General features: G+C 36.5%; 1 protein-coding gene across 1 annotated transcript in view; it reads left to right on the top strand.

Annotated features, from left to right (window-relative positions):
- The first annotated feature begins 781 nt into the window (after positions 1-781).
- The window catches only part of LOC149070452 (uncharacterized), a 142,332-nt gene continuing 119,966 nt past the window's right edge, over positions 782-23,147 (top strand). Inside the window, exon 1 of the mRNA XM_089249930.1 lies at positions 782-1,024. Within this exon, the coding sequence (XP_089106056.1) occupies positions 898-1,024 (127 nt within the window). The 5' untranslated portion in view covers positions 782-897. The remainder of the gene's footprint in view (positions 1,025-23,147) is intronic.

The following is a 23,147-nucleotide window of genomic DNA, read 5'->3' as shown; positions in this document are numbered from 1 at the left end:
ATCCAATTTCGTTCTTTTTACTAATATATTTCCATACTCAACTTTAAATTCAGAATCAACTATAGAAATTTTATTTCTTTTTTACAATTTTCTTGAAATACTTAGTTTAGAACTCGTTATATATAGAAGTTCATAAAAATAGATTATTTTTTTTTAGCTTAGACGTTTAAGAGAATGATAAAGCAACGTCCTTTCATATGAATTATTGACTTGATTAAAATGAATGTGGAATTGATCACAGAATAATGATTTCATTATCACTTTAAATTCTATATCGTAAAATAACTTGTTTTTATTATTGCTTTCCCGTGGTGGTTAAAAAAACGCAAACAGATTTTTCCACTCGTGTAATAAGCATGTTGTTGAACAGTTGGGTTAAGAAAATTCTATTAATATTGTTTATACCTCATTGTAATTACTTTATAGTAATAATAATATTAATGAATTAGTATTTACGATTTCAAATTTTACTCGTATATATTTTGAAAATTTCATGCAGTACTTGGTACTTAAGATTTTATTTTGAAATTGAGAGAGAGAGAGCTTCTATAGATTAAGTTAAAAGTGTTTTATATATCATATGGGAGTTCCGTCCTGCATTGAAAGCCATAAAAATCGAAAGTGTAGTATAATAGATATGTATCGAGAATGTATAATAAATCGTACACGAACACACAGCGAAGTTTGGCAGCCACGAGAGTGCGCTGCAGAAGCTTAGGAAACAGTTTTGATGATTGCCTCCTCATCCATCCCATCCCCACAGTTACAACAGGAGTGAAAAGGTAGTTTTAGACTGGAGCGCGTGTCTTTCTTATTCCGCGAGCAGATCGAGCACATGGTGAGCAGCCGGTGGACCATCGTTCGATCGTGCGCGACTGCGAAACTAATTCCTAGTGAATGGTCATGGAAATTTCATTGGCAGTAGCACGGACTTTATTTCGAGCCTCCTGGATTACTATTAGCAAACCAAGCAACTTCGTGTCGTGTGTGGCCATAATGTGGACTTTATCTGTACTCGCTCAAGGTAAACAAAAAAAAAAAAACCAAGACGTTTCATTTTTATCCAAATAATGTGATTTTTATCTTCGATTATTTGTTTCTATATAAAGAATGATACGTGTAAACATTTTTTAAAGAAATCAATATACCTCCCACGTCTCTTATTTAATTTACCTACGTTGAAAAATATTTTAATTTTGGGAAACATTCTCTAATAGGCTATATGAGAAAAAAACCTTCTTGAGTCTCAATATTTTATAATAGGAATTCTACTACTTCACCAAACACAGGCCATATCGCTATATTGCAATTTACTGCCATAATGAGATGGGTTGGAAATAAAGGCGCTGTCTATTGGTAGTCACCCCAAGTTCGTTAGGGAAAATATCATAGCTATATCCTCCCTTCGAACCCAGTACCGTCATAGCAACCTTCACGGTGGTAGACGAGCATCTTACCACTACGACAGTTCTACAAACCTTCGGAATTCTTGTTTGTATATATTCGGAAAATTCTATTTAAACGGAATTTCACGGAATGAATTTTCAACCTAATGGATAATAAGAAAAATACATTCAACAGGTGAAAAGAAAACAGGAACATTTCTTATATAATTCCTGAATGTTATTAAATTTTTGAAATACTATCGAAATGATTCTCTGAATAAATTTCTTCCCTTTATTGAGAAATTTTATTCTCTTCGATTGAAATTAACATTGATCGAAATATGATACGGGGCTGGACGGAGTCACGTTACGCGTGTGATTTCTATTAGAATATGGACTGAACCTTCGCTGTTTTCGTCCAAATGGCTCGTTGTGAAGGAAAAAAAAAAGACACGCTGGGAACAACAGATTGCTATTCCCCAAAAATTATGCATTTGTAGACACATAAACAAAAATATAAATTTAAGCAAATCGTTTATTTTTAAGACAAAATAGTATATTTTTTCGCATAGTTCTATTTAAAAATTATCCCTCACTAACAAAATAATGGAGAAAAAAAATAAGTTACAGATGGACAAAAGAAAAACAAAGAAACAACAAAGATGAAAACAATAAAAATTTTTGTGAATCGGAATATTAGATCTTAAATTTTTTTCTGTAGCACATTTGGGAGTTTAACGTAAGAATAATGTAACGGAAAAAAGTGGAGCACAGAGAAAATATACTTATGGGCATTCGATTATTTTTACCATATCACGCAATTGAGTAAATAAAACTTTTTTTTTTCGGTCTTCAAAGATAATTTTTAGATTTTTATTGCCATGTTATCTGCAGCTTTGTGTATTTAAATAAATAAATAGAAATACCGATGACATCTTAGAGAAATTCCCTGGCTTATTGCTCGCGAGAATGAGATTTTTCTTGAATGGTTCATACAAAGACAATATGGATTTTCATGTTCCTTTGTTTGTAAATTTTAATTACCCCCCTATCCCCGAAATAATAATTTCTTAAATTACAAATTTTATGCTCATATATTTTAGATGGCTACTCTCATCGTCATATAATTTCTCAATTTTCAACCAGTAATTTTAGAGGTATTTTCCAATCACGACAAATGTCCCCCACACCACCTTTAGAGTTCCAGTAAAAACATTAGTTTTGAAAAAGTAAAAAATTGAATTATATTTGTATAATCCATGAGCTCTATAACTAATTTCTTCAGAAAATTTTACACGCACTGGCGTGTGGAAAAAATATTACGATCCACAGATTGTATATTTTTATATTATACATTGTTATATGTAATAGAAGAGTTATATTGAGTTATATCAAGCATTTTGTTGTGCTGAGGAATGGGATCTATTCAAAAAATTATTTAAGATGAAAATTATTTTACTAACTTAATTCATCAATAAAAGCATCCTAACGACTCTAAATAGTATGTTAGTCGATAAAATATATAGTGAGTATTATTTGTTATCAGATTTGTATTCAGATATATAAAATGTCATACGCCATGTCATACGGAGTTTGGCTGGAATGATGCGATGTGTTTTTGGATGAAATATACACCTAAAATTCCCAAAATGTAATAAAGTGTATAACTTCCCTTAACGGGCACTCCCCGTTAGCAGATACCTCCCGTTAACGGACACTTTTCGGATCCCCGGTTCCGTGGAATACGGCTTTGATGTAGTTCATTCCCCGTTAGAGGATAGTCTCGATAGCGGACAGTAAAATCAGGCAAAATAATTTTTTTTCGAAACTCTAATTTGTGATTTTTTGTTCATAAATCGAAAATTTATCATATTCAACGGTGATTATGTATAATCCCAAGATCGTATTGGTAAATATGATAATCCGTCAATTAATTACTTGATTAATTGAATATAAATCTGGTCCACGAAGATGGCTGGAAGAGATCTCGGTTACGAGTCCAGTGGCAAAGTCCTGGCGTCCAGGAAGATGCTGATTCCGAATGATAATGCTGGTTTTGTTTGCACATGTTCATAAGCGTGAAGAAAGCCAACATTACAAGATTGATAGTTGGTGTTATAAATGTTTTTATCATCTTTACACTTATTTTAATTTCACTGTTACTGCAAGTGTAGTTCAAGTATCATGTACGGGTAAAAATAATTAATTGGTTTAATGAAGAGAATATAACGAAACTTTCTTTATATCGAGACGATTGATAACTATGCATACCACCGGTGCATCATTTTTACACCCAGTAATAGGAACCAATGGCGACAGAAGCAAAACGTCGTATAAATGTGAAAGTCGTATAAATGAGGTTCTACTGTATATCGTACACCCACAATAGCGGACATTCCCCGTTAGCGGACAAAATGTATAGTCCCGTGGGTGTCCGTTATCGAGAGGTGCTACTGTATACATTTCGGACGTGGAAAAGTTTTTTAATTATCTAGCGATTTTTTTCCCGAGATATGACACATAGGACCGAGGAACGGTATGAAACTTTAAATTCGTACCTTTTTATGGAATACGTATTTCGACTGAAAAGGCTTCTAGGATGGTGTGAGAATTTTCTGTTGGATGAGAACAAACATTTTGCATGTACTGAGAAGCCAATGAAAGTGATATTATAAGTCGTTACAATCCTCGAATTACGAAAGAGTTACACATTTTTTTGCTAAGAAGTTATTTATATGAAATTTTCAAAGCGTCGATTCAACAATCGACGTTGCAAATATTGATATCATTTCTTAGCCTCTTCAAACCTGGGCCAAAACTATCCATTTAATTTTTTTACAATTGATTCATATTCACTGTGTCAAAATGCCCTTTAAAAAGAAAAAAAAATTGAAAAAACTTGATTAATTAATTAATTTGTGTCTATATGGTTACTAGGACCATTTTTTTGAGCTATACGCTCAATTTTTTTTATTCTCTTGCGTATGTATTTTTACCTTTTTTTTCATGAGCTTCAGGCAAGTCTAAATCATAGAAATATACTGTTCTGTATTTCTTGGTATGAGCGCAGCCGTTAAACACAAAATACGGCGAAAAAAAATGTTCAAAACCCCTCTCCTTAAAATGGAAACTAGGCACATTTCTACAATAAAACTTAACTTTCATGCAGCTAATTTTTTTTTCTTGTAATCTACAAGAAATTTTTTTGTTAAAAAACGGGGCGCGGTAGTGCAGGTCGATAAGAAACTCGCCTAAAGTACCAAAGGATGCTAAGCGGTGTCGCAAGTTCAATGCCCGGTTCGTCCTTGTCAGAAAACTTTCCTGACACAGGGGTACAACAAAACGGCGACATGACCGCAGAAAAAATTGCTACCTTATCGAGGGGTTAGCGTACCAACCTCTCGATGAGTATAAAAACAAGCCTGCCATTCGGAATCGGCAATAAATTGTATGTCCCTGTCTAAAATTAGCTCTCGCGTGCAGAAAATGACAGTGGTGCGACAAAAGGGATCAAATGAATGTTAAAAAACGCTCATAACCAATTTTAGATACGTGATTTGATCAGTTAATTTATTGTTGTATGACATTGTTCAAAGTCGATTAATTGGAGGTTGAGTTTTTTGAAAAAAAAAAATTAACGTAAGCATTGCATCATTGCAAGCGCTACAAGCCTACAAAATTATTAATTCAAAAACGCCTGTGTCGTGACAGATAGGTGAAGTAGAAATATGGGATGAATTAACATATGGAATACAATGAAGAGTTTATTTCATATCCAGAAAACTGAAATACGGTTTTGCATGAGAATTTTCAAAGATATATGCTAGCTGAGAGTTTACGCGATGTCAATAACCTGAGAGATATACAAATAATTTTTTTAAAGCTAATTTTAAAAAAAATTATTAAAAATAAATTTATATATATATATATATATATATTCAGCATCTTCATTTGCACCGAAGTTCATCATTTTAGCCGTTTTACGGATTAACATAGATTCGCTCATATTCAAGAGGGGTTCGGATCCCGTCATTTTGAAATGAAAGGTTCTACTGCATATATGAATATCGACTGATGTTTTTCTGTAGTTAAAAACACTCGTCACAAGTGCGTTCTTGTACAAATTATCAGTTGATTTCGTAGAGTTTTCTGAAGATTATCACTGACAAGTCTTCTATCCAACGTAAAAATATTTGACTTCTATAGAAATTCCAAAACGCCCCAGTATCTTATTTGTTATTATTTTTTAATTTAATTAAAGACATATAATAATGCAATTTGGATGTACGTTTTTCTAAAGCACATGGGATTTTTAATATTAGAGTTCAAGAATAATTAGAGTGAATTGAAATATTTCAAATACTTTGCGAAATTGGGATAAATAAAAATTAATTTCGAATGAAGTTTCATTTAGAGTTGCAGGATGTGGTGACATTCTGTTAGTCGGAGCCATTAATTGGTGCAACAGCCGGGAAGAAGGAAGGTTTCAAGACAAAGTTTAAACATTCTGATGTCCCAGTTGAGCTTCTATGAAAGTCTATCAAAAAGTGAACACTAGGTATATCATGTTCAAATAAACAGATAATCGACTTGCAAACTGTTTCCGGGTTATTAAGCCATGGTCTAGGAGATTTTCCTCCTGACGTTTCGCCCACATCTGTGGCAGGCATCATCTGAGGTTATTTGGACGTAAAGTCTCCGCGGCAAGCGAGAAAGGCTTCGTACATCTACCGTCATTGACTTGTTCTCTATATGCACTTCTGAGACTTGATCGATTCGATAGGTGACCTTCCGGATGTATGGTAAATAGGCTTTGGCTATCGGTAAAGTTTTGGAAAAGTTCAACATCAAGCCAATTTTCAAACCGACCAGAAACTTAGCACAATAGCTACGCTCGGCAAAAGATCCGCGAGACCCGCTGTGCATGGCAGGTGTCTACAGGATTCCATGCTCGTGTGGGAAAGTATTCATAGGAACAACAAAAAGAAGTACTGCTACTTCTGTTGGCTGGCAACCCATTTATTTCAGGAACATCAAAAATGTTCTCTCCTCCCAATAAACAGAAGTATAATTATTAGAAATCTGTGCCTGCATCTTGAATTTTTTTGTTTTTCTACAATAATTTTCTTGTATTTAATTTCAGGTATAGTGTTAATATACGCACGTATATTAACACAATATACTATGAGGTGTATATATAGATGTGTGTGTGTGTGTGTGTGTGTGTATATGTTTTTCTTTCCGTAGTACCTTCTCATTAGGCCATCTCCAGTGTTGGCCTGATTTATCCATCACATTCAGTGAAGTACCTCATTTACCAACTTTGGTAATCGTTGCTGGATTATATTTTAGCCTCATAAACTACAAAAACATAGACCCCCCCCCCTCTACCACTTTTTTATCTTCCTCCCTGATCGAAGGAATGACATTGGCTTCGGAGTCGGAGTCCTTTTCATACCAGCTGTTATCTGATTCTGCATATACAAAAGACTGCATCACTTTCACATGAAGAATCAAATATTTGAATCGTCTGACGAGTTCTTTTCAGCACTTTTTGTGCAAGATACTGGGATGCAGAAGGTACTGGGATATTTGCACGTAATGGACTCCGTAAGTCGAATGCAGAGATGATCTTTCCAGGAGTCACATCGATTCTTCTGTTTCTTGTCTACCCTTTTCTCTTTCAATTTAGTTCTTCACTGATTCAGGTGCTTTATAAAGTCTTCACTTACATTTTCTCTTATGGATTCATTTTGTCTCTCTTGAACACGTCCACATAATCAATTTAGAACTTTAGAACTATTTCTGCTTTCATTGTGTGTATTCCAGCTTTCTTAAATCTGAAAGACAGACACAAGTCGATTTTCCTCAACTTTCTTTTGTCACAAAGTTGCATTACTCTTCAGCAATTCACACACATTTTTTTCGAAAAATGCAAGAAAACAAATTCGTACCAAAATACTCCTTTTACCGAATTATTATAATAAATTATGTATTCAAATGAACTCACTTTGAAATTCATAGCTGCTCTATACAGGGTGTCCTGTGAGTGCTAATGCGACTTTTATTTCATCGACCATCCGTCATAGAGGTATGGTTTCAGTGTTAAAAATGCTCAAAATGTGTTCATAAATTACACTGTACTAGTTCTGAGAGTGAAAATACAGTGTGTCCTAAAATAAAAAAATCTAAATTTTATACGGTCCCTGTGATCTAACTTCGAATTAGAATGTTATTCCCGTGTCTTCTCTGAGCCCAAAAATAAAAATTCTATTCTTCCAAATGAAATATTCGCTGAGATATTCGAACTCAAAAATCGGAGAAAAGTAGAAACAAAATAAATTGGAAAAAAAGCGTTGTCTCTTAGTTTTTGCTGTTTTTTCTCTCAATTTTTGAGTTCAAATATCTCAATGAATATTGCAATTAAAAACATGGAATATTTTTTGCTGGACTCAAAAAAGACAGGGCAACAGCTTTCTAGTAGGAAGTTAGCGGACGGGGGAACGTATAATTTTTTTATTTTATTTTGGACACACTGTATTTCCCACTATCAAAACTGTACAGGGTAATTTTTGAATGCATTGTGAGCATTTTTAAAATTGAAATCATACCTCTACGACGAACGGTTCACGAGAGAAAGACTGCATTGCCACTTACAGGACACGCTGCATTTTGTGCATCAGCACTAGGAAATCACCCAACGCTCATTACTTTAAATAGCTTTACAGGACTGTTCTCGCGGTGTGCATGTACTTCTGAGAGTCAACAATAGTGAAAGAAGCTTCTGGGCACACTGTGCTGAAATATTTTCTTCCTCAACCCCTTCGGAAAGCCCGGCAAATTTGAAAGTGTGTTGTGGGGCAAACGTTCGCACTGTCGCAAACTTGCCCCGATAAAACTAATAACGGGATTTTTCGAAGTTCTACATTCTAGTTCTTTGAGAGTGCGACGCACATTTAAGAAATTTTAAATTTCCGTATCTAAAATTCTCGTTTCATAGGATTAACTGATTGTAATTTGGTGCATCTCGGCTTGAGATACGTACACTCGAATTCGACGAATGCGTGATCTTTCGGGTCATAGTTACGCAATTAGAGAGACGGTTGAATTTGCACAAAGGAAGGATTAGACCAACCGTTCCCGATTCATTAATTCAGAGATCTTATAAAGACATATTGACTATTTATTAATAATATGACGAACGAATTCTCTCTCTGTCTCACCTCACGGATGCGATCGGTTTTCATTTGGACGATCGTACTTCAAACTGTCAAAAAGTATTTATAATGTTTATCGTAATTAGTTTCATTATCCTTGGTTCACTTCCTTACTTATCTCTCTTCGATGTACATTTCCTTCTCCTTAAACCATATCATGCATTTCGACCCCTTTCGATAGATTTATTAGTCAGAACAACAATATTTCAGTATTTTGAGGAAGCCAGTTATTCCCCTCAGAATTCAGTTTCAATGAAAACTTGGTCTCTCGTTCGCCCAAACCTTGGTCAGTTTGATAAAGTTGACGTTATCGTTTTCTCGTTTAACGATTATTCGTTTCCAAAGCCGTCCTCTCGCTCTTTGGATGAATCTCGACGGCTGATTGAATTACTGTCATTTGTATATGCCCTGATCAAACTGTGTCGTGAATAGTCCGTGTTTGACTGACAATTTTGGATGACTAAAAGTGTGTTTTTAATCTCGGGATTTATGTGGTTGATACTTATAAGGCAAGTTATGAACAGTGTTATAGCATTGTAACGCTAAACTTTCTGTGTTTGTTTCTATAAAATGGCAGGCTTATACAATAATGCCACATGCGTCCGATGAAAATGTGATTTTATGCTTTACACATTTCACAATTATATGTGTGTGATAGATAAGTAGAGCTAGGGTTTTTATGACCTAAAAATTGCTTGAAAACGCTGCATAGAAAGTGCATTTATGCCATAAAAATATGCTCTATTAAAACAAGAAAAAGGACCTAATATTGTCTTCCGGTAAAATTAATTTCAGTGAAATGATGTTCAAATGAGTAGTATTAATACAGCTAGCTATAACATCCAGAGATGTCTGGGTTTTCTCCACGTACTGAGAGCATTAAATAAGTGGCAAACCATAGCAAAGCCTGAAATTCATTGTTAAGGAACCACGGTAACCAAAGTAAACATTCCAAAAATCCCACTGACGCCTTCGGCGTCCAAACCCCCCGCCCGCTTACAACTTCTCCAATGGCCCTAACTACTCGTCACATCTTTAATTATGAAGTAAAATATTCCTCAAGCACTGCGAATGCCTGCAAAATAGTCATTCAATTGTCAGTTTCCCTCTCTGATTTCGATAAGCAATACACTCCCATCATAAATACAGCATAATACTCAATCCACCACAATACATACGTGAAACACCACTATACGCAATACAGCACAATAAGTAATGCTCCACCATATGCAGTGCATCAAAAAAAAAGAATGCACCGCTATATGCGGTGTATCACAGCACGCAAAGCACCACCATCGGTAATAAAGCACAAAACGCAATGCACCACCATCGGTAATGCAGCACAAAACGCAATGCACCACCATCGGTAATGCAACACAATAAGCAATGCACTACTTTCAGCAATACAGCAAAATAAGTAGTGCACCATGATAAGGAATGCACCCACAATACGCAATATATCACAATACGCGATGCACCACAGTAAGCAATACAACACAATGCCGGATGCACCACAGTAAGCAATACAGCACAATGCGCGATGCACCACAGTAAGCAATGAGCACTGCGTTGCAATAAGCAATACAGCACAATACGCGATGCACCACAGTAAGCAATATGCACTGCGCTGCAATAAGCAATACAGCACACGATGCACTACAATATGGAATGCACCACTATATATTTTCAGTGCACCACAATGCAAAGCAATAAGCAATACAGCACACGATGCATTACAATATGGAATGCACCACTATATATTTGCAGTGCACCACAATTCAAAGCAATACAGTACAATATGCAATCCACCCCAATACCCAATACTCGATGTATCGCATCAAGCAAAGCACAATAATACGCAATGCACCACAATACGCAATAAGCACTGCATTACAACAAGCAATACAGCACGTTATGCGGTGCATCGCAATAAGCAAAGCACCACAACACGCATTAAACGCTGAATTACAATGAGTAATACAGCACGCTATACACTACAACATGCAATGCACCGTAATCAGCAATGCACCATTATTTCCAGTGCGCCACAATAAGCAATGCAGCACAATGCGCAATGAAAAGCAAGTATTCATCCTCGACTCAAAATGAAACCTGTTAATTTCCCCATGAAGAGATCTGTACCATGCCCCGCTCTGGGTACCCGGATGCTGTATGTTGAGAGCACTGGTGATGCATACATACCTCTGGGTGCATGCACAAAACTTGGTCCCTACAGGTCAAGCAGTTCCCGATGTGTTCAGGAGGTAAATGGAAACGACCCAAAATCGTAACCGATTTCCGAAAAATTGAATTTTCTGGATGTTATGCCGAAACTGATATTTGGAAAGAAAAGCGATTAGCCTCCTCCTGGAATCGAACCCGGTTCCCCTTGCATACCGGCCAAGCGCGCTAACCAATACACCAGAGACACACTTTTCAATTCCTTATAACACGCATTAGTGGCGTGAAGCGCTGAGTGGAGTCGTAGTAGCCTCCCTTGAATACAGCAATTTCCGCCAAATTTCAGCTAATTTCGCTTCGTAAAATTCTGTCTCTAGCTTAAAGAAAGAGGGAGAAGAAATTTTTATATCCACTAGGACGAATGTAAATATGGTCTGAGCACTAAAATCCTCCTTTTTTCATCCCTACCTAGTATTAGTCTTTCAGTAGAAAATGGGATGGCAAGGAAGAAAAATTACTTCGCATTGAAAGTACAGAAATATGCAAAATAATGACCTGAAATCAATAAAATTATGCTCTATCACGTAAACATAGTGGAAATATGCAAAGAAAAAAATTACAAAAAAATATACTATGTCATAAAATCCTCGTCCCAGTAATAAGTTTTAAGATCCACCGAGAGAATACTTGGAACTTTTAGATACAATCTATTATTTGTGTGCTAAATGAATTTTTGAATCGTGACTTTTCGTAGAGCTTTTTCTCCCAAATTATCAGATATTCGGATAACTTCGAGATGTTATTTCACCCATGTATTTTCCGAATGTGACAGTAGAAAAAATATTTTAATACTTTCTTTCAACTTTTGTCCTTAGTCAGGATTCCGAAACATGTTCTTGATGGCTATTTTGCTAACCGCGCACAGCCTGAAGCTATCGCAGCGGAGGCAGCTTATTATCATTTTACCTCCAAAGACATGTGGCTCTGCTAAAATTAGTTATTGTAGACGCTAACTGTGCATTTATGAAAGTGTATGGTAAGATACGTGTTCAAACTCTTCTACTAATCTTCCAAATTAGACGTGAGAAACCGGTATTTCGAGCATCATTTTTCTGAATTATATAGTACATACATTTGTGCACTTTATATTATTTATGTGTAAATAAGTAAATAATAATATTTTACTAATAAAATAGTTATATGTTACTAGATAATAGTTATGTTACTCGCTGTGGGTGAGATTTCTCAGAAGAAGAGACGGGCTGGCATTTGCGGCTTGAAAGCAGAAAATCACAGAAAAATTAATTTCACCTGACCACCAGTGCACCAAAAGCGGGTGTTTGAATCCGGGCTTTCGGGACGCGAAGTTGACGATACCCACATGTGCATACTTTGGTAGTTTTGGGTACAGTGTTCTTTTGTCCGTTTTGTATACATGCATGTAAAGTGTAAAGTAAACACTTCTAAAGATACAAGATGCTTCTGGAGGGATTCGAAACGATATAAGATACGTGAAAAAATATGTCTTCATATACTTCTCGGCAAAACTAGAAATTTTGTTGTATTATAATCATGCAGTCGGCGACGAAACATTTCATTTTTGTTAATTTGTATTATTTTCACACTTTAAAAGCGGTTCGTTTAGAAAATACTTGTGAATCCAATTATCCGAAACTTTTTAGTTTTCGTGAAAATTTATATCACCCACGGATTTTTTTCCAATGAAAATACGAAGACAGGTAATGCAAAGTAGGAAACGTTTCTGTTTGCAGAAATAATTCCAAATCTCGAAAAAAATATTTTTTTCAGAAACAGTTCGAGACTATTATTCTTTAGTATCGGAATTTTTAAATTTTTCACTTTAAACGATTTATCTTCAATTTGATTCTATCAAAAATGCCGATTTCTTTTTTTTGAATGTCTGAAAAATTCGAATATTTTTCTAAATCAAACTGTTTGAGTGTTTGGATATGCTTACATCACGTGAAATACAAAATTAAAATATACATACATATACACTCATGTCCATAAACTGAGGATAATGCCAGCTCCGGCAAATAAAGGTTCAGAAACAAAACAAACGTTACTTATTCATAAAGCCCATTTATTAAACAAAAGATAAAGAACAAAAACGATGGTGTATGTATGATACCATTCATAAAAACTACGATTTTTGCTCCCTAGAGCAATTGTAAAAAATATCTCCTTTACAAAAACTTACTATTACATGGTTGGTATGATGGTTAATACATTGTATGTCTCCTATGCGATGAAATATAGTCCGTACAACGCCTAGACATGCTGAGTATCAAATTATCGATCTGATCTTGGGGAAGATCACTCCACTCAGCAAGCAATGCTCTCCGAAGTTCCGATACACATGTAGGAGGTGGTTGATGAGCTGCAACTCGTCGGTCAAGCATGTCCCACACATGCTCTATCGGATTCAAGTCAGGTGAGAATGCTGGCCATTCCATACGGGTTACATCCTCAGATTCAAGGCATTCCTTTACGATGTTTGCTCGGTGAGGACGGGCGTTGTCATCCATAAACACAAATTCTGCGCCCATGGCACCTCTAAACAAACGTACATGTTGTTCCAGAATGATGTCGCGATAAATTTGGGCTTACATGGTTCCGGTTTGAACATGCATATCTGTTCTGGAACCCAGTATAATTCCATCCCAAACGAGCAATGCTGCACCACCGTAACGGTGTCGTTCAATGATGTTGTCTTGGTGGTAATGGGTACCTGGCGTTCTCCATATGAAAGTCCGACGTGAATCAGACTGCAAGCTAAACCTGGACTCGTCGGAAAACATCACACAAGCCTACTGTGACGATGTCCACATTGCATGTTCTCTACTCCAGGCTAATCGCTGCCGACAGTGAGTTGTCGTGAGCAGAACACATCTGACAGGCCTGCGAGCATATAGACCAATATCTCCCGAGCGTCTGCGCACGGTTTGCTTTGAAACTGTGGTGCCCGTAGCTGCAGATAGCTGACGAGACAGGTTGGATGCTGTGCTCCGTCTGCTTCTTGGTGCAGTTGCTTGGTCTTTTGGCAGTTACTGCCAAATACCGGTCTTCATTCGGCGTTGTAACTCGGGGGTGACCTGTACTGTAACGTCTACTGACATTTCCGTTATCTTGGAATCGTTGCCAAAGCCTAGAGATGACACTTTGGGCAATTCCAAGTTCCTCAGATACTGCCATCTGAGTACGCCCACTAGGCCGATAATTCTACCACGTAAAAAATCATCCACTTGCGTCCTCTGTGTCATAACTATTCGCTTATGGCACTGAGCACCTTACAGAACTCTTGTGAACAATTTTATTTCTTTGCCACCATTCTTTATTTACGCCCCCCCCACTTCTTACACTCGTCATTGTGACGTACTATCGCCATCATCTGGTGGTTTCCTGAAATTTGCATATCATTCTTGCAGATGTGTGTGATAATTTTACAGGTGAAATTTTTACTTTGCATTTCGATTTCCGTGTGATTCTGAATTATCCTTAATTTATGGACATGAGTGTATATATGTATATATATACATATATAAGTACGTCGTACAAAACGGAATAACTCAGATAATAGTGTGTTTGCAGTTTCAAATGTACACACATACTTTCACATATACACGCAGAATCAGCTGGTTTTTTTTTTTGAAAGAAAATTAATTAAATTCAAATAACTTTAAATAACTGTTTTTGTTAAAGTAGATTCCTGGTTCAATACAATTTTTTTTCTGCATTGAAATTAATTTCATTTTTGTGTTTTATTAACATTTTATAACTTTTTTATTCACCAAAGCTCCTAAAGATTTATTGGAAATGAAAGAATTCGGGTTTATTTAATCTTTATAATTTTCTTTAACTTTTAAAGTATTATTTATACGTACGAAGAGAAAATTCATTTAGAAATCTCGAGGGAATATTTTTTTCTTCTATATTTTCAGTGATACTTTCTCATATTCATGAATTTGAACAAAACATTTTTTAGAAAGGAATTCGTGAATACGATATGATATTATCAGTCTTCACCCTCTCCTGTATGCATGATTATTATATAATAATATAATAATTACTACAAATATATGTTTATTTTCCTTTTTAATACAAATACAAATACAAATACAACGCCACAACAGGCAAAATGCCCAACGAGGTGGCTGATAAAAAGATGCCCATAAAAATATGGATGTCATATGATTCAAAAATACAGCAACCCCATTAAAAATGCAATTAACACAAATTATAAACAATATATACACATGATAAAATATTATACAATGCCCATAAAGAATACTTATGGTTGTCTTATTCTAAGAATGGATAGCTTCTCGATTTACCCCAACATGTTTATCGTATTTCTTTTTAAACGTGTCAATTGTGTTACAATTTACTACCTCCGAGGGTAAGCTATTCCATTTATTAACAACCCTATTAGAGAAAAATTCCCTGCGACACCATAACCTTGCATTGTCCCTCACCAATCGATACTGGTGTCCCCTTGTAAAAGCAGTTGATTGGCGGTGTACTAAAAGTTCATGGTCCATCCTATCCATCCCATTGAAAATTTTGAACACTTCGATCATATCTCCTCGACACCTGCGTTCATCCAATGTAAACATATTCAAAAAATGAAGTCTCTCTTCATAACTCAAGCCCTGTGTGCCAATAAGGACACGTGTAGCTCTTCTCTGCACCCCTTCAATCAAGTCTATGTCCCTCTGTAGGTATGGTCTCCAAAACCTTACAGCATACTCCAGTCCAGGACGAACTAAGCCTCGAAAAAGCGGAAGAATGACTTTAGGAGAACGCGAAGAGACTTTTTTGAAAATGAGACCAAGCATTCTATTCGCTTTTTTGACAACCGCTGAACAATGTTCAGAAAACTTAAGTCGCTCGTCAATGAGAATTCCCAAATCGGTGACTCTAGTTGCATCCGGGATAGTGACACCATTCAACTCGTAAGATAACCATGGGTTGTTCGAACCAAAATGAGCGACCATGCACTTATCTACGCTAAACGTCATGCCCCATTCATTTGCCCATGCTGCAATCTTGTTTAAGTTGGTCTGGAGCAACTCCCTATCGCTTTCATTCCCGATTACCCCCATTAGCTTCACATCATCTGCGAATTTGCTAGTAATTCCATCGATACCCTGATCGAGTTTGTCGATAAAAAGTGAAAAAAGTATGGGGCCAAGGACACTTCCCTGAGGAACCCCACTTGTGACGTCTGTCCAACCAGAGAATTCCCCGTTCACCATAACTCGTTGTGACCTATCTCTTAACCACGATTCTATCCAATTCAGCAAGTTGCCCCCTATTCCAATCTCGTGTAAACGCTTCAAGAGTTTGCCATGTTGGACCCGATCGAATGCCTTCTGGAAATCAAGGTAAACAACGTCGACATTTTTGCTCTTACCCAAAGCCTTAGTCACGTAATCATAGAAGCAAAGGAGGTTAGTTACACATGACTTCCCCTTCCTGAACCCATGCTGATTATCCGACAATACATTATTCTCGTCTATCCACTTCACAAACTGCCTTTTGATGATAATTTCCAAAATTTTCGAGAGGGAGCTCGTCAAACTCACTGGACGATAATTAGACACCACTTCTCTACTACCCTTCTTAAATATCGGAACAACGTTAGCCAGTTTCCAATCTCTCGGGACGATACCCTCAGCAACACTACTCCTGTATATCTGTGCGACTGGCCCCAACAATTCATTAGCACCTTCCCTGAGAACCCTGGGATAGATATCATCTGGTCCTGGTGCTTTGCTTGCACATACATTTCTTAGAAGATTTAGAACCTCCACGTCTTCTACTTGAATATCGTTGAGGGTTTTATTACCCCATGCAACACCCGTATATCGAATATCATTATCTCCATTAAAAACAGACGCGAAAAAGTCATTGAAAGCACTACACATGCCTACATTGCTCTCTACCTTAGAGCCTCCTATCGAGAGGGGGCCAACTGTCCCCTTACATCCATTATTGACGTATCGAAAAAATGATTTTGGGTCAGAGCCAATGTTATCTGCCAACCTAGATTCAACTTCCTTTTTACTATCCCTTATCGCTTTATTCAACAGTCTTCTTTTATCAGTAAACAATGATAGGTCACCACGTCCACTTTTATACTCTCTGAATGCTCTTTTCTTTTCAAGATAAAGGTTCCGCACGCTATCCGTGAACCATAGAGGGTGTGATGTACAAACACGCTTTTTTTGAACAAAGGGTATGACGTCGTGCAAAACAGAGGACAGCTTCGTACTAAATTCTTCCCATTGACTTACCACCCCTACTGATTCCAACCGGTCTTTGAAAACTTCCGCTAACCTTCTTCTCAAAACATCAAAGTTAGTTCTCCGAAAACAAGGAACCAGTCTTTTATTATCAACCTTACCCGAGGAAAAGTTACAGTGAAATCTGACGATACGATGATCACTGGAAGAAAACTCTTCCCCCACCGAAACATGCTCAACTAGATCCTCAGAACTAGTAAGAACTAAATCCAAAATAGCAGTACCCCTAGTGGCTTCTGATACATACTGATACAAAAAATTTTCGAGCACCAACTTAAGAAAGTCTCTTTCATACTGATTTCCAGATGAAAGGTTCTCCCAATCAATACCCGGGTAATTGAAATCCCCTAGTATGAGAACCCTCTTTCGCTTACACATGTAGGAAATTTCATCATGCATTTTGGCAATGTAGTTTTGATCCCTATTCGGTGGAATGTAACAAACCCCAACAATAAGCTTATGACGTCTTTTGTTCTCAAGTTCAACCCATATGGTTTCAATATCACTTCTCTGCACGTTACACTCTCTAGCCTTCAAACAGGATTTCACGTATATCAACACTCCACCCCCTTTCCTATCAGATCTATTTCTCAAAAAAGTATCGTATCCTGAGATGTGTAAGAAAGATTCATCCCCATCCTTTGCCCAAGATTCTGTAATGGCTATAAGATCCAAGCCCTTCACAACTATCATAGTTTCTAAAAAATCTTTCTTATTACCCAAGCTCCTGGCATTTATTAACACACATTTTAATTTGCCGGGTGGTTTGTTGTCAATCGAGAAGCCATCCAAGTCAGAGGTGGGTAATTTCAAGTCAGTACTGTTGTGATTATCATTAACTAACCCGCATTCCCGACTACGTGGTCTGGGAGTAAAAAACCTGACCTAAGACTATCGTAAACCTCCCAGACCCCTCTCTTATTTAGATGGATCCCATCCGAACGAAGCCACCTATCGGTAAATGCGGGAAGCTCCAAGAACGTGACCCCAAGTGAGGAGCAAATGTCCTTCAGGCCTATATTGAATTGGTGGATCCTACTCCTATATCCCCTACTACCCCTTAGCAGCACTGGAATCACTGCCACATCTGAACCCCCCTCCCTAGCGGATAATAGTAAATCCCGGTATTCTGACAGAGACTCACTAATATTCGCTCCTACCTGATTTGTTCCCACCCACAGAATCACCCGCAAGGGCAACTTTCGGCGATGAAAAACGTCTCGAACGTTGCCAATCTTCCCCCCAGGAAGACAACAGCGCTCGAAACCCCGAAAATCCCTACACACTCGGTTCCCAAGTTCCCTAACCATAGAATCGCCGATGATTAAACCCCTATCACTATCCCCCTCTACCTCATCCACGACCACCCATTCGCCCTGTAAAATGTCGTTGTTCGTGGAGATTGCTTCTTCATCAACAGGTGGCTCGACGACCAGAGGCTCCGTTATAACCGGGCCCTCTAGCACCCTAACTTTTTCCCGTAAATCTTCGACCTCGAGTTCCAGCCTTTTCCTAACCAAGCACCCTTTACAATTGAAACTATCAGCTACTATACCCCTAGACCAGGGAAACCTCCCGTCGCAATCTCTACACAACACTTGTCGAGGTCGAGGCATACTAACACTATTGCTAAAGCTAGATAATAATAATAATACTTAAAAATAGGAAAATGAAAACGTTAACTGGAATTTAAAATAATGTAAAATACATTACTATGCAAAATATACGTAAGAGATTATACGAAAAAATTACGTAAAGTAGAATGCTCAGCACTAAATCAAGAAGAATAAAATAAATATGTATATAAAGAATACAACACCCTCTAAAAAAAGTATTAAGCTACGAAGTACAATTTATACTTATTAGAATTAGCTAACTATCTCATCACACTTACACTACAACAATAGGCCCAAATAAAAGGAAAATTGGAATAAAAGGAATGAAAACCAATAATAATTGGTAATTCATTCATCTGATCAGTATCATTGTTTTTTTACCCGTAGTAATAAAGACTCGAGCATGTATGAAAAAAACGTCATTCGAACACATACACTGGATAGAAAATATGCAAAATTTAGTCTTCACGAGTATATCAGTAAATAAGATAATATCGTTTGCTTATTTAAATAAAAAGTGGGGAACGTAATATAGTGCAGATAAATAAATTTGATGATGACTTTAGACGATCGATAGTTCTACGCTATAAGTCACGTTTACGCTGTAAATCATTACGCTAAGTCTATCTCAAAAATTTTTCCTTAAATTTTAAACTAATTTATGAACATTATCTGAGTTTTTTGTATTGAAATGTATGCAAAACCTGTGTGTTTTTCAAAGGTTAGGCGTGAATATTTTCCCCGGACAATTGGGTACTGTCGCGATTTACAAATTTTGTGATGATTTTAGACGAGATGGGGTTGGGAGCTGGAGAAAAGTTTCTGGGTTTCGTTAACACGGATGAATGTATACATATTAGAATATATGCATATTTTAAAGCAATTGCGGGTCCCATGCCATTATATACACAGGATACAAAAAAAAAAAAAAAAAAAAAAAAAAAACGAAATGAGAGTTTTATTGTGAAATATAAAATATCCATTGGATCGAGTAATCTCGCTTGACACCTTATTGGTGAGCAAATGGGTTTAATAACTTGCGGACTAGAAGCCAGCATCGGTTTTATTGGGTTGAGTTCACTCGCTTCAGTGGATTTGATGAAAATATACAAAATAGAAATATTGTGTTGGGGAATATATGCAATTAGGGATCACCCGTATCATCTCGCTTAGTACCTTATTCTGTATAAGTATATCGAGTGTACAGTACATGTATTTTAGATTTTACTGGTTTATACAAATACAAGGCCAAAATGACAACGAGGTGGCTGAGGCTTTATGTAGATTAAGGAAAATGTAAACTACCTTCATATTAAAAAAGTAAATCTAATGCAATTCATAGAATATTCTATGTTTCTTGGCAATAAAAATTGATCAAAAATCGTTTATCTATGATATTGAATTGAAAGAGAAATATGTTACTGTATCTTGAAGAATAACAGAATGAAAGAGTCGTATCATGTGACAAAGGCATATACGATTCATCAGAGATACAGATTTCGGGAGATTTTGAAGGAAAAAAAAAGGAATAATAATGATCTCATGGGGGATTTTCAAAGGAACTTTCAGAATAAAAAAAAAAAGTAAATAAAAGATCCAATGGTTTATATTATAGTAGTAGAGACAATGCAAGACAACTCATTTCATACCGACTTACCCGGTAAAAATCCTTTTTGAAGGAACCTTAAGCAATACGCGGCGAATCATCGTAAAATTTCGACATTACAAGGGAATATAAAAGAAAGAAAAAAGGATTTTTTGAAATCACCAAAAGCTAGAGAATATGTAACACGGCAAGTAAAACATATACAACAAAAATGTATTTTGTAATAAAAATCATGAAAGGGAAGGAAATATAAAAGAGGATTTCCAAGTTTTAGAAGGAAAGAGGAATTTTTTTTCGTGACTTTTACCAAAAAAGTGGGATTTTCTTTTGTTGCTCCATCCTTTCGTTCGCTCTCACCAGCGACCAACCGACCACCTTGTTCACCTCATCTTGTTCAATTCAAGGGGAAATCCGGAGTTTGGAGAAATGAGACCACAGAGTCAAGGAGGAAAAAAGGAATATATTCCGACTTCATAACTTGGCTTAAATCCCCCAAGAACTATAAATCCCCCGACTACCCGTTCCTCTACTTTAGGGATAACCCGAAGGCTTTTGGATTTCTCTCTAATGATCGGTGGAATTCTAAGTAATGATTGAAAAAGAATTCCACAGAAATTTTTCTTCTTTTGTCGTCGCTTTTCATCGCACACATACTTATATTATACTCCATACTTCTTCTATTTTACTTTAGTTCTTTTTTGTTTAAATCTTAGGCTCTTTAGCTTATGCCTCGCAGCTGATTTATTTTACTCTCTTTTTTTAATATTAGTATTATTTTATTTTAAGTTTATAATATTACCGTTTTTCCTCCGTAAAGAATTAATAATGGTAATACATGAGAGATAAAAAGGAAATTTTTGTTATTCAAGGCATAACTTTTCTATAGATTTTCGAAAGGGATTTTCAATATTCTCGTTCCCTGTTCATTCACTTCTTTACTTTTCATATGTCTTACTGAGGGCAAGAAAAAAAAAATCTGAAAGTATTTCTTAAGTTTTCAATTTTTCAGAGAAATGTGGAATGATTTTTTTCCTACAATCTGCAAATATGTGTGAATGTAAATAACGACAAAACGCAAATTTTTCCATCGAGTCGATTGTTCAGAGATTAGTTTATTTGAATATAGAGCAGAGGGTTCCTACTTAATCTAAAAAATAATAATAAAATACAGTCATTGGGGGGGGGGGGGTGAAGAAACAACTTATATGTATGGGAGAGCAAATGTAGAAAACGATCCTATTAACCAGTGGTTCTGAACCTTTTTCCGACGTCGCAACCCTCAGTGCACCCCCAGTCACCTTCCCGGAACCCCTTGGAAAATGTGTTGTCAATTTGTTAGAAAAAATTTTTCTTGCTACTGATTACATAAATTATGCACTAATTGTTAACATATGAACTTGAAAAATAATTGCAAAATTAATTTTTTCAAAAAAAAAATTTACACGGTGAAATTACCAATAAATAAAATTAAAATTACTTGTCAATTTTCACTGCTGATTTTTCATAAAATTTTTAAAATTGAGGCTCTTTCTTTGAAAGAGCTACCCACAAATCACTAATAAAGTGATTGCTTGTTGTTTTTAATCAGCACTTCAGAAAAGTGAAGAAAAATCAGAATTTTGAGATTTCATTTGAATAAATGACTACTCCACTATCGCCATATATAACTACTCCTTATCGCTATATTGCGATTTACCGCAGTTAATGAGATGGGTTGAAAATGAAGACGTTGGTGGTCTCGCCTCAAGTTCGTTAGCGAAAATACCTTATCTAATTCCTCTCTCGGTTCGAACTCGAGGCCCTGACAGCATCTTACCTCCACGCCACTCGCGCGCAGTGAATGCACTGGCTTGAATAAATGCGCTGGCTTCCACTTGAATAAGATAATATTTTATTTGAATTATCATCGTTCAAGAACTAGGATCAAAAACAAATGAATTTAGAACTGCTAACCGAAAAAAAAAGTTTGAAAAAACATTTAAAATTGCATATACTAAATAGATAGAAATTGTGTTCTCTTTATACAGGGCATATACAAATTTCAAGTGACATATTTCTGTGAGCGAAAACTTGAAAAAAATTATGTCAAAATGTACAATTCCTATTTTTGTAAAGAGTTGAGGAATTCTATTTTTCTCTCATTATTTTCAATCTTCCTGAACAATTAGTGAAAATGTTGCAAGTCCTTTCCTTCTAACATCCCGAAAATTCTTCAGCGATGCTGGCACTCCTGATTAAGAACCAGTGTTATTATTAACGAACAGCGTCGAACGAGAGGTTCGTACGCGTCATTCGGGCAAAACGTGCCTGACACACACAGGAAAAAATGGGGGCAAAAAGAAAACATGAACGAAACGCTTCATATATACGCGGACAAGTCACGCCATCTGGAGGTGACACCAGAGGGGTTTATATGTGTAAACTTGTATATTTCCAACAGTCTAACTCAGTAATAACGATAGTCAAGGGGTTTACGGAAAATTCACCGCCGGAAAATTCACCGACCAACAATTCACCGACGACAGTTCGATGCGAGTCAGTTAGCGAGGGAATGAGCGATTGAGTTACTGAGTGAGTGAGTGACCCAGTGAGTGACCGAGTGAGTAAGTGATTCAGTGAGCGAGTGGGTTACTGATTCAATGAGCGAGTGGGTTACTGATTCAATGAGCGAGTGGGTTACTGATTCAATGAGCGAGTGGGTTACTGATTCAATGAGCGAGTAAGTCAGTCCGTGAGTGAGTGAGCGAGCTGCTAAGTGAGTGAGTGATCTATTGAGTGAGTAAGTGCCATGTCCTAAAGATATGGCGGAAAGT

This window comes from Pholcus phalangioides, unplaced genomic scaffold (genome assembly GCF_987345545.1).
Source record: "Pholcus phalangioides strain wild (caught in Gottingen) unplaced genomic scaffold, Ppha-v1.0 ptg000022l_1, whole genome shotgun sequence".
Taxonomy (NCBI): domain Eukaryota; kingdom Metazoa; phylum Arthropoda; class Arachnida; order Araneae; family Pholcidae; genus Pholcus; species Pholcus phalangioides.
This window is presented reverse-complemented; position numbering and strand designations above follow the sequence as displayed.